Source organism: Phalacrocorax carbo, chromosome 8 (assembly GCF_963921805.1).
Source record: "Phalacrocorax carbo chromosome 8, bPhaCar2.1, whole genome shotgun sequence".
Lineage (NCBI taxonomy): Eukaryota > Metazoa > Chordata > Aves > Suliformes > Phalacrocoracidae > Phalacrocorax > Phalacrocorax carbo.
The window spans coordinates 25,374,497-25,387,063 of NC_087520.1; the positions used below are offsets into that span (position 1 = coordinate 25,374,497).

The window sequence follows — 12,567 nt, forward strand, 5'->3', positions numbered from 1 at the left end:
CTAGATTAGTTGTATTTTTCTCATGCTACTGAAGAGCCTTTGGGGATTTCTTTGTAAAGATTGCGTGCTTCTCTGACTTTTTCTTTCTTTCCTGCCCCCTGCCCTAATGAGGACAAGCATTTTCATTTGGGTAGAGGGGCAGTGGGGAATCATCTTATGCCCAGATGCCCCCAACTAGGGGAATCAAAATACAGTACCCTGTAATGTAATTGCACAGTCTGGTAGCCTGGTGGGTTTTCATCACAGAAAACTACCAGGATTTTAGTTCTAGCAAACCAGAAAGCTGTTTCTAATACCTTCAAAAGGTCTTAAAAGAGACTGTTCATAAAACATGCAGGGTGGGACTTTATTCACAAAGCATTCAGAGAAGCAGTATGAATTTTTTTAAGCTCTGTTCTGATACTTGGGACTTGAGAATCAGATTTTTGAGGAAGTATGGCTCATGTCAGCTCTAAATTTTTTGAACTTCAAGAAAATGAATTGGTATGTGGTTTATAGGGAATAAAAATAAATAGTGCATAAGAACTTAAATCCGTTCCCCTCTCCTGCAGATCATACATTATTGGTTCTGTCCTTTTCCTGCTCTTGTGCTGGGAGAATTCTTGTTGCATTTTGGCTAACCAAAGCTTTATTTGTATTCGCTCTCTTTAACTGTGTTGATTTTTTTTCCTGGATTTTGCTGTTTGGAACTTGGTATTAAACATATATCCAAACGTGCTAATTACTCTGAATAAGAAAATTCACAGCCATTGCTAATGATGTTTCTCTACAGAAGGTGATAGTTTTCTACAGAATAATTAGGACACTAGGAAATTTTATTGGGTGATGAAAGCTAAGTAGTTATGGTATACAAAAGAGAAAAAAACTACTAACTTGCATTATTTTAAGGCTTGATGCAATACTACTTGTTGAATAAACGTTCATGCAGTTTTTCCAGACTTGAATCCTGCCTAAGGGGAAAGGGTGAGGCTGTCAAAGTGCTCAAGAATGTAATAAAAGCCAAAGGGTAGAAGAGGCAACTTTCCTTGCCCCTCTCCTGCTCAGGCCAGTTCCTGGATGGTTTTTATTAGTTGCTTACCCATGTTGTCAAAATCAGGTACCTTCTAATTGAGTATACTTTCATTACATGTGTCAAAATTTCAGTTAAAAAATACAGGTAAAATAGGCTATTTATTTGCACACAGGTAGCATGATATGTACATAATGTTTTGGATAAACCTCTCTTTCTAAACCCTCTGTTGGAGTTTCTAGTTATAACTGCTTTTTGCTATGCTATTTTCTGAAAGCTTGAAAAGAAATAATTTCCCAAGCAATTTTGAAATTTCCATCCAGGAAAGGTATTTTGTCAACATGGCAGAAAACAGTGTGTCCCTGTTAGTTAGCTGGTTTTGTGAGCATAAGTGTGTCTTACACACATGCATACTTGCAGCAGCAGGCTCCTAGCAATGTTTTGCTGCAAAAACTTACTTTTCAAATGTTGCAAGAAAAATTGGATCTTTCTTAATGCATGCTGTTTCAGGAGAGGAGATTTAAAATCCAGCATCTTTCTCATGTAGTGGTAATGGTAGGATGATAAAAGATTTAGTAAAGTTACACAGGGGAAAACCCCAGCATATATTTGCCTTTCAGATTATCCTTATAGTCTTCTCGTTGCATTTTTGTTGATTCTCAGTTCCAACTATGTGGTTGGTTTTTTCTTTCTGAAGGCAAATTGAGTGAGTCTGGGCATGAGATGCATTTTGTGCTGGGAGGCATAAGGCATTTTTGTAGTGATGCTGCAGAAACAAGAAGCCACCTACTTTTTGCTTTGTATTAGGGGGGTTTTGGTGGCTTTGGTCAAGTGTAGGGTATGTTTCCTGCTCAGGCCAGCAGTTGGAATATTTTGGAACTGTGTCTGGAGACTTATTTGTTCTTATATGAATATAATTACTGTGCAGTAGCATTTTAGGGTTTTTCCTCTGTTAACTTCCATAAGTACTGATCAGTGATCTTAATCCAGGAATAAAATGCTGTAGTCTCCACAGATCTTAATTGCATCTGTTCTGGCTTCCTTAATGCTTCATACCTGCTCTTATAGACTTGTTTTTTAGTTAAAGTAGTAACCTGCATAATTTAATGAAACATTGATCTGCTTTTGAAAAGGAGTCATGATTACATAGTTGAGCTAACTATGCAGGAAAAAAAAAAAAGAAATAAGCGACAATACCAGGTTTTCTAAAAGTGACTTGAAAATTCTCTCTGGTAAAGCAAGGAAGATTCTTCTGCCATTCTTTTTTTGAAGTTTTAGAAACCAAAGCAAAACCCATCACTGTAATATTTCAGTAATACAGAAAGCACGTTGGGAGAGGTTTTGTCACAGCTCTGATACTACTTACAAAGACATTTTTACTGAGAGTCCATACATGGATATTTTTACTACATAGAATTGTAAAAACAGATTGCGCTGCAACTGAATCTTATCTACATGGGCATTTTCCAAAACTTTAGCTTTAATTGTAATAAAAACAGGTGATTTATATAAGCATACTTAAATTGGCTGAAGTACATAATACCAGACCATAAGGTTTTGCTGCGAAGTTGAAAATTGTAACAAGTATTTTTCTGAGACAGTTTTCCAGTTGTGAATCGGAGTGTATTCTTTCCTGAGGGAGGACAGTATGGGAATGCTATCACTTGTTATCCAAACACCTTCTGCTATGGTTAGCTAAAATAGATTTTTGTGTTGTTGGTGTCCTTGAATTGAACATATGGCACAAGGTTATTTTTTTTATCTTCCCCCCCTCCCCCCCCCCGACAGCTGTGAAATGCCTTAAGCTAATATTTCAAGCTTATATGAATCACCTTTGACATTAGCGTGCATATATAGGCATGTATAAATTCGCAGGTGTCCATGGGGGGTAGGGGAGGGAAGAATTTATGTGTAAAACTTGTATTTAAAATAAAGTATTCCTCTGACTCCTGAATCTGGCAGGTACAATATTTTGATAAAGGTCAGACTAGATTAAAAATCTTTCTGAGAAATAAATCATAGCTGCAACTCTTCTAATATACTTTAAGCTTTAAATTTAACTTAGTTAGCTCCAGTATGCAGAAGCAGAATGAAGAAGGGATGTATTGCTTTAAAGGGGGAAAAAATACAGGGGTTTAAAAACTTTAACAACTTTAACTGCTTAAATACAACAACCCTCTGCAAATAGTTAGCCCTCTGCTCAGCTACTTTTACTTGTCGCTATTAAAATTCTAGTACAGGCTGTTAGCAATTCATGACATATTTTGTATTTCATCAAAATCTTTTCAAGATAATTTGTTCCTCATAGCGAGTTTGTATTTCCACTGCTTTTTGTGATCCTAAAACATGAAAGACAGTATTTACTACTTTTATTTTCTTCATTTTTTTTCCTAAGCATAACAGTCCCAACTGAGACTCTTAGCAACCATACTGTTTTATTAATATTCTGGCTTTGCTTGAGGAATCAACCTTTGTCATAGCTGATGAAATAGAATAACCCAATTTCATTTTGAATGTTAAACTCTTTTTTCCAGAAATTCTCCTTGTGGTCTTTTTTTTTTTTTAAAAAAAACCAAACAAACAACCCAATCCTAATGCCTGCGTTCTTGGTTTTTTGGTTTATTCATGTTTGGTTTTTGGGTAGGTATTATGGCATGTGTAGGTAACATACAGGAAAGTGGAAAACTAAAAAGTTGAAATGGGCTTTTTCCAAGGGCTGCTTCATGCACTACAAAAGGTCTGATCGTTCCTGATCTTACCAGGGTCTTGTCAAATGATTTACATAGTCTGAAGTTGCAAGTGAGATGTCTCTGTGTGATTGCAGATTGCACAAAGGGAGAGCTACAGAAACAGGTCAGAGGCAGAGAAAAGATGGTGCTGGACCATAGGGTCTGTGCTGCCCATGGTGGTGTCCCTGGGTGGCCCTGCTGCTCTGGCCAGCACTGTCCTGGCAGTCCCACCGTGGCAGCGGCTTGTGAGCCAGCAAGGGCCTGTTGTTGGTGGTGTGATACAGTTGTGACATAGGTGCCACCCTTGAGAAGCTTAGAGGTGTATTCATCTTGAAAGCCACGGTTTGGTCATCCATATACAACTGTTTAGGAAAGACTCTTGCTTTGTCAGGAAGTATCACTTTCTTTGTGTCTTTACAAAGTAGTCAAAGGTTTAAAATTTAGCAAAACCTCATTTTCATATAGTGGAAGCTGTTTCAAGATACAGCTTTCAAAAATAACTTAGACAATTTTTTTTGTATTTAAAGGAAGAATAATGCTTTGAGGCATGAGACAGAAGGATTGATCTAAGGATTTTTGAGCTCTTATAGTTTGTAATGATGTGTCTATTGTTCTAAGATTAAAACCACTAAAAAGTCTTTCACTCATCGTGATTTTCTAAATGGGATTCTTTTTATTGTTTCTATTCACTGTTTCATTCCCAGTTAAAACTATGTCACAAAGGTTTTGCTTCAGAATTGGAGTGATGAAGTCTAACTGCTGTAAACTCTGTCCATGACTTGGTTATTTTTCCTCGTTTCTTTTAAAATACAAGTGATCTCGATCTAGAAGTGTAGTCTGAAGCCTTGTATGGAGTTGTCAGCTTCTGCTGTGAACTTAGTTGTTGCTAACTAATGAAGATACTATTCTGTTTTGCTCCCCAAATAATTGAGGATTTTAATTTGTAAATTCTGTTGCAAAACCTCAGAAGAACTTTTTTTCCCCTTTCATAGATTTCCTTTCTTATGCTTTGCCTCTTTGAAACCCAGGCTAGCAACCCTTCCCTGATTGATATGTGAGAGTCCTGGTATTTGGGGAGGGAGGACTGACTCAACTTTACATTTCAGAACAGTTGTGCCAAATCCATATGGCAAGACCATAGCATTTTATTTATGGAAATGCATATATACTCCCTTAAGTTTTCTGTTAAAGGAAACATATGAATACATAATTTTCTATTTTAACCTTTTTGAATAGGTGGTCTACTTTTACTTGGCAATGTATACAGACCATGTTAAGACAGGCTGAAATTAGGTTAGCCTTAACTGATATAACATCTTCCTTACTTGGTGTAAATGTTTACAGCTGTTTCTTAGTGGTTGATGTTTCATATACGAAGTAACTGGGGAGACTGCAGTTTAAATATTTAAAAGTGGGGAATGGTTATGGGGAAGGTGGAATCAAAACGGGGACGTACTTGGCTCTAGCGAGAGAGAGGCAGCTTGTGTGAGCAGTTATGAATGGGCAGATGTGCGTGTGATGAGGTAGATGGTGAGTCAGAACTGAGCCTCTTCTGAAAGAATGTGTTTTGCTCCAGTGTGCTGGGAAAATGAAAACAGAAGGCAGGAGACTGCACCGCTTCACTGGGGACTGGTGTTTCCTGGGGGAGTGAAGTTAGTCCCATTGGCGGCAGTGGCCGTTGTGAGTGTGCTGATTCATTAGTCAGTGGGTGGTGAGAACTGTGTGCAATCTCTGGGGAAGGAAATGGCTTGGTTGCTTTAGGGAGAAGGAACATTTTCTGTAACTGCAGGATGTGTGGATCAAGCATACAGATAGCATATCTATGGTACATCAGTTAAATACCCTGGTGGTGCGAGATAAGGATTTACTAGAGGACTAAAATAGGATATGAAACTGAGGTTTTGACTCTTGTGCTCAAGTAAAGCAGCTTTCTTTAAAGTCATTGAGAATTGTCCTCTGTCTGCTTCGCTATATTCAAATCAAGTTTGGTTTTTAAAATATGAACAAATGGTGTTACAGGAGCCAAGTCCCTGCCTATTTCTAACAGCAAAGCTAACTCCCAGTTAGTCAGGAGTTGGAGGAGAGGGCTGCTCATTTAAGTGCAGATGAAAAGAAATAACAGACTAGTTGAAAGGGTAAAAAAAGGAAGGTGAGATACAATACGTATTGAAGGTGTGGCACAGAGGTGTTTTTGAATCAAGCCAGCTGGTAGGCCGAGAAAGCACCAACACAGCTCAGCAACTTGGAGCCTAACGTATTCATGCAACACCTTTTCAGGTTTAGGTGTGTTTATGGTGCTGTCCATCCTCCATCCAAATAATCTGCCAGGAGATAAGTGTTTACCCTTGCTGGCTACTCAGTCAGCAAGCAGAATATTTGTTCTAACACTAAAAGCCTCTTTGAATGTAAAAGCAACATGTTTACTTTTCTTATTAAAAAAAATTCTAATGCTACTTTGATTTGTAGTAGGAGTCTGAAATCAAAGATGTAGTTTGAGGTAAAATGAAACTTTTTGTGTAACAGCCACCTGAACAAAAATTCAGCTGGTATAAACTAGTAAAACTGCACGTTTTAGTATGTGACAGTTTACCTCAGTCTCAGAATCCAACAACTGGTTAGCTTTGGCTGTGCCACTGTGTGGAAAATGAAGGTGCAAAATGAGGGCGAATTTTTCCTTCATGATACAGTGATGCTTAACTACACAACTGTCTCCTGTCACTGTGAGAAGTCATACCTCATTTGGTTTATAGGATAGACTGTACTCTGAAAGGAGAGAGCTGTATAATATATCTTTTCTCTTGTATGTCCCTGTAATGGTGTTTCTCTATGTAGCATTAAATTTGTCCACTGAATATGAAATTGGTAAGTGCCTGACTTCCAACCCCTCCTTATTCCTATTGCTCTTTAGTGCTTTCCACCTGAGTGTCTGAATTTTACAAGACTGACTTCCAGATGATATTTCAAAAAGCACCCAGAGGTGTGGGGAGGATTTATAAAATTATATAAAAGACAGCTAATCTGCCTTTATATTCAAGGGGTTAGCAACAAAACCGTGAAAGTGTTATTCTAACAAAGACATCCTTTTATCTACTTCTAATCAGATTGTATAGCTCAGTAATATGAAGGGGGGAAGGTTGGGGTCTCTGTAGAAATAATGTGGCTTTTGCCTTTGCTCTCTTACTGTGACTGTCTTAAGGCAACTTTGAGAATAGAGAATTCTGAAAGTTTGGTGTGGTTTTTTTCTTTAAAGACAACTTTGTGCTGGATTTTGAGGTGCCTTTACATATCATGTGCTCATAGACAAGAGCAGTAATGTATTAATAATTCTGTTAAGTTCGGAAATTGAAACAGAACCAGCATGGCTTTATCTGAAAAGAAGGAAATGTGTGGTTAAACGGTTTTGGCTGCAGCCTTAGGTGGTTTCCATTCTCCAGAAAGGGAGAGGGGGGGGTAAAGGAGTCTAAATTCCTTTCCCTAAAATAAAGGAAAAAGCACCAGTATGCTTTATTGTGTAATTTAATGAGAGAAAAGTTCCTGTATAAGTGCATGTAGTTTCAATTGAATTATGCTAAATTTGAACGATTATATAGTTATTTTGAAACTCGGATACCTTGCTGAGGAATTCATCCTTTCAGAGGTGAAAAATGTTTATCTGAGTTTTGAAGACCTACTGAATCCAGTGGTGTAAGGCTTTAAGGCCTCTGATTCAGGAGCAAGGGCAGAGTACTTTATCTCAAAGGTCAGGCTGCATGCCAGTGGTTCCCAAGCTGCTTTGTCAGCAGCTCAGCTGTTGGTCAGTGTGTTTAGGGCAGATAGTAGGCATCAGTAATCACATTGGCTCTGTCAGCTTGTTTCCCTTTTCCCTTTTAACTTCTGAAGACTTTCACAGAATTTCCAGCACTGCTTAGGCTTCAAGCGTGCACAAGGCAGTGCATTTGAAGTACTGAGCCCTCAGCAGCTGCATCTGAGCTGCCTACTGTTTGCACTGAGCTACAAAGTTTGCACATAATGCACGGCAGCTGCAGTGGCAAAGGCAATTGAACAGTCACTGAAAAAAGGCAGTTAGTGGCAGCATAATATTCCTAGTCTAACAGGCAAAATACTCTCATTCTGGACAACTTGAAAAGCTAGATTGTAATCTGTGGGAGGTCCTATGTATGTAACTTTTGATTTCCCAGGCTTTTATTGTGGGCCAGGATAAGGGAGGCCAGGTGAAATGTAAACCCTAAATGAAGATCAGCAAAATGTTTGTTTGCTTCTGTAAAAAGAAATTAACATTAGAGTACAGACTGTCATTGGTACTGAACCATAGTGAGGTTATACTGTGTTTTTTTTCCTTTAGCATTATTCTGCATTCTTCCTAGAAGAGAATGACTTTTGATTCCAATAGCCTATTTAACTCTTTTTCACTTCTAATTAAACACATCTATTAAATTGGTGCGTGCTTCATTTACCTCTTGTGAGATGAATGAGTGAAGACTGTGCTGAAAGGGAGTAATGTTGTATTTTGGATGTTTGAAATGATTAATCTTGAAATGAGGGCTGTGGGAGGCGGTTTCCTGGTAGTTCACATCTTACTCATGCTGATTCTGATGCCTCTGCTCGCAAAAGCTGTTGGCTGATAGATCTACACCCTGCACAGTGTGCTGTCATCACGGAAGACATAGGTGTGATGGCTTGCATAGCTAGTCTGTGAATACAAGGACAGAAAACCAATCTGCGCTCTTAGTGGAGTCCCAGCAGTAGGAGAGCTTATACAAAGAAGATATGCTTGAACTAACTTTTATTTCTTTGTTATTGAGCTACAACATATTGTCATAATTAAAACTTCCAGAGTATGTCGCTTCATACTGCAGTCTGATAAGTTGTAAAAGTCAAGCTCAGATCAAATCTGTATTTTCTTTGGGAAATAATGTTACTTGTTTGTCAGTTGGTTTCATATTATTTGTTTCCTTTCTTCAACTTATGGATTGACTTTCATGTTGTTCAGTGCTTAATTTTACCAGGACAGCCTGTGTATTAAGGAAGGGGTACCTTCCTTCTGTACCTCCTGTAATTCTTCACCTTTCCTTTTTCTGCTTGAGTGACCTTAGCTGCCAAGTGTGGAACTGAGGAGGTAGGCACAGTTGGGGTGCTTTGAAATGTGCTGTAGGGCTATACATCAATTATACTTCAGTAAGGATTTGCCAGAGGATGAAGCTAGATCTATTAGAGGAGGTGCTGTGTGAAAAATCCCCTGCCTAGCTGGGCCGCTCCTGAAGACCAGAAAGGCTCGACAGGACTTTGAATGTCTAGGCAGTCTTTAAATTTGAAATGAGTGCTGGCCTGTATGCATGGTTTGCCTCCCTAGCAATTCAGCATAGACAAACTCCTGTTCCATGAGGGGTTTGACTTGCCAAGTAGGCTGAAATAACCACTAGAGGTTGATTTTTCTGCCCCCATCCCCCTTAGCAATTTAGATAATTTTGCCTTTAAAGGTTGATGTCATTTAATATAAGGTGTCAAACTCATTTAGTGTTGTATTTGCTTCTTCTTAAATTTCCTGTGTGGAGATTAATATCTGGTCTTTAGAAGGGGAAATACTTCTGCTTTAAATCACTGTATCATCTACCATTATCTAGATGTAGGGCCTTAAGCTCATGCATTATTCCTTGCTGCAGCTCAAGGCACTGTGCACATTGATGCTGTAGATGGGTTGTGATCTGGTGATGCTTTTTTTCAAAACCCTTTCATAAATGCTAGAATAGACACAGGAAGACTTTTTTTATTTTTAGCCTGATGTGTATATATAGTGTATTTTACTAAACTCTGACTAGTTTGTAGATTTGAGGAGGACTGAAACTGGTGCTTGTTCTTTGCTGAAAGAGCTTATGTATTGGGGTAAAATACAGTGCTTCTTGGGAGTAGGAAAGTGTGTGTCCATTTAACCATTTAAATGTGCTGTAAAGGATCCTCCCTGTCTTGCAGCATGCAACTTTGTGACATGAAGGTAAGCTGACAAGAAAAACAATTCCTTGAACTGAAAGCAATAACAGTTCTAACCAAATCTTGGTGCATGGCAGTTTATAAAATGTGAACACAGCTTAAATTTATTCCATCCAGTACAGTAGGCAAAAGTTATAGCACTCACTTGATTAAAACGAGTTCTTGGAAAGGAGACAGGAGAAGCTGTTGAGTCTCATGTTACCAGCTGGTTTGGATGTTTTTCTAAGAATACATATAGAAGCTTCCTGCATCAGTATTTTCATTGTGCAGGCATGTGCGTAAATGCTTTCAAAATTCGTATCATGTGGTTTGCTTTTATTTCAGGTGTACTTGAAGGCACCTATGATTCTCAATGGTGTCTGTGTAATCTGGAAAGGCTGGATAGATCTACAGAGACTGGATGGTATGGGATGCCTGGAATTTGATGAAGAGAGAGCACAGGTAAGACAGTCTGCCCATGGCTACTGTGCCTTAGATGTTTGTTTGTTCTTCTGGAAGGAAACATCCAATCAGGTAGTGTTCACACATTCTAATTTGCTTGTTTTCTGTCTTCACTTTGAGTACAAATTCCAAAGAAAATTTACAGTTTTGAAGTTCAGAAGCATATGATTGTAGCTGAACTAGTGCTTTAATTAGATCAGAATATTAGGGGCAGAAATCATCTGTAGTTTACAACTTTATGGGTGACTTAGCACGATGAAAACTCTGTAGCATAGTAAATCTCAAAGTATTTGAAAAGCTATGTCTGTAACTTGAAACAGTTTAACTTGCAAGTCTTTTCTAGCTGTTTATCTTAAGGTCTTTTTGGTAAGAAGCTTTTTGTTTTATTGCATATGGGGGTGTGAATAGGGTTTTTCCATTTGTTCTCTTAAGTTGTGGATTCTGTTAAGGTACAGCAGCTTTTGAGAAACCTACTTCCTATCTACCTACTTCCTACCACCAAAGTGACTGTCTAGCAGCTGAATCTTTGTACATGCACAAAAACAGAGGAAATGACTTTTTAAGTCCATACCACGTACTCAAGTTTCACTTACACAGCTGTAGGGTTCCTTAATTTAGTGAAACTTGAGACAGGGCTTTGCTTTTTCAGATGTAGCTTGGTAACAAAGATACTTAACTGATACTAAAAGCACTAGGTTTGTGTGGGCTTCCACACAGACCACCCCTCTCTGTAGTGGACAGTAAATCACAGAATGGTAGGGGATGGAAGGGACCTCTGGAGACCATCTTGTCCAGCCCCCCTGCTTGAGCAGACACACCTAGAGCAGGGGGCACAGGAACATGTCCAGGTGGGTTTTGAATGTCTCCAGGGAGGAGACTCCACAACCTCTCAGGTAGAACTTACTGTGTTCCAGTTTGAGCCCATTGCACCTTGTCCTGTCGTTGGGCACCAGTGAAGAGAGTCTGGCCCCATCCTCTCAACACCCACCCTTCAGATATTTATAAGTATTGATAAGATTCCTCCCTCAGTCTTCTCCAGGCTAAACAAACCCAGGTGTCTCAGCCTTTCCTCATAAGAGATGGGTGTAGTACCAGAGTTATGACTTACAATCTATACTTTATGGTGAACTCAGCAGCTTGTTTCTGTAGTTTGATAATTTAGAAAAGTTAGAACTATATGAAAGCATAGTCCAAGGAATACAAGGGTTTGTTAAGCATGCAGATTAAAGAAGGGTGAGCAATTTCCTGCAGCCTTTTTTTTCCTCCCCAAGTTCTGTATTGGTACTCCAGCAAATAATTCTTCATAACTTACTCTGTACCTGTATCTAGCCACTTTCTCCTAACTTCTCTCTGAGGACTTCTTCTTTCAGCCAAGATAATCATGACTTCCCCTAACTTATCTGAAAACTTGAGTAATTCACTTTGAACCATAGTTCAGTGTCTCTTAAATGGTAACTCCTGCCTTTTTCATCTTGGTAGCATAATAAAATTGGAGCTTTCTTTGAGGGAACAAAAGGAAAGAGAAACTCAGGGACCCAAACCAACTCATTTGTCTTAATTGAACTGACCTGTGTGACACTGGTGATTCCCTTTGTTGTTATTACACCTCATGTATTTTATACATACAGGTCATTTTTGCAAAAACTTACTATTCACACAAACTGCTTTTTCAAATTGCCTTTACTTTCATTTTGTGCCCCTGGGGCACAGAGTCCTCTGGGGCATTGCTTCTGGCAGTTGTGAACTGGAACCAAGTTAAATAAGGATGCGTTTTCTGTTCCCACTGTGTGCCCCTCGTTCTCAGTCCTTGCTTCCTTGCAGTTTCCCTTTTTGTTCTACAGCCACAGCTGGTCACTACTTAACAGGTAGGAGCCCTTTGATTCCATCTAAATAGAAAAAGCATTCCTCTATTCCAGGTGTGCAGAACTGGAGAGCATGTTGATTGATTTGCTTCTCTTCAGGAGCTGGAAGTATTAAAATAAAGTTTTACATGCAGTATGTATAGCTGCAAGCTTTATGGTACCTTGCCTCTCCCTAACTTAAGAAACCAATTTACACATTAATGAGATCATGTTATTGTGGCTATATTCTGCGTTAAATCAAAATACTTTGTCAATGAAATAGTCAAAGCCCTTCATGCTTTCTTCAGGATGCCTAGAAAGAGAGGGTTCTTGTCTCAGAATAGTCCTGCCACCTTTTGTTAATCTGCTAGAAAAGCCACAGAACCAAGCTTTTACTTGAATGCTACTCTTCGCTGTGGCATTTTGCTTCTTCCAAAGCTGGGTGTCAGAATTTGAGCTGGCCAAGTTCTACTGCAGCAGCGTGTTCTTTGGAAAGAGTGACTGCTGCAGGCTCTGCTGATTAGAAGGCCTTTAGACTATAAAGGCTTACAAAGCAAGGTCT

At 38.9% G+C, this 12,567-nt stretch overlaps 1 protein-coding gene across 3 annotated transcripts in view; it reads left to right on the forward strand.

Annotated features, from left to right (window-relative positions):
- The window catches only part of CBFB (core-binding factor subunit beta), a 44,115-nt gene that overhangs the window by 12,941 nt on the left and 18,607 nt on the right, over window positions 1-12,567 (forward strand). For all 3 annotated transcript variants that reach the window (XM_064459285.1, XM_064459284.1, XM_064459283.1), the window contains exon 4: window positions 10,048-10,164. In XM_064459285.1, coding sequence (XP_064315355.1) covers window positions 10,048-10,164 — 117 coding nt within the window. The remainder of the gene's footprint in view (window positions 1-10,047; window positions 10,165-12,567) is intronic.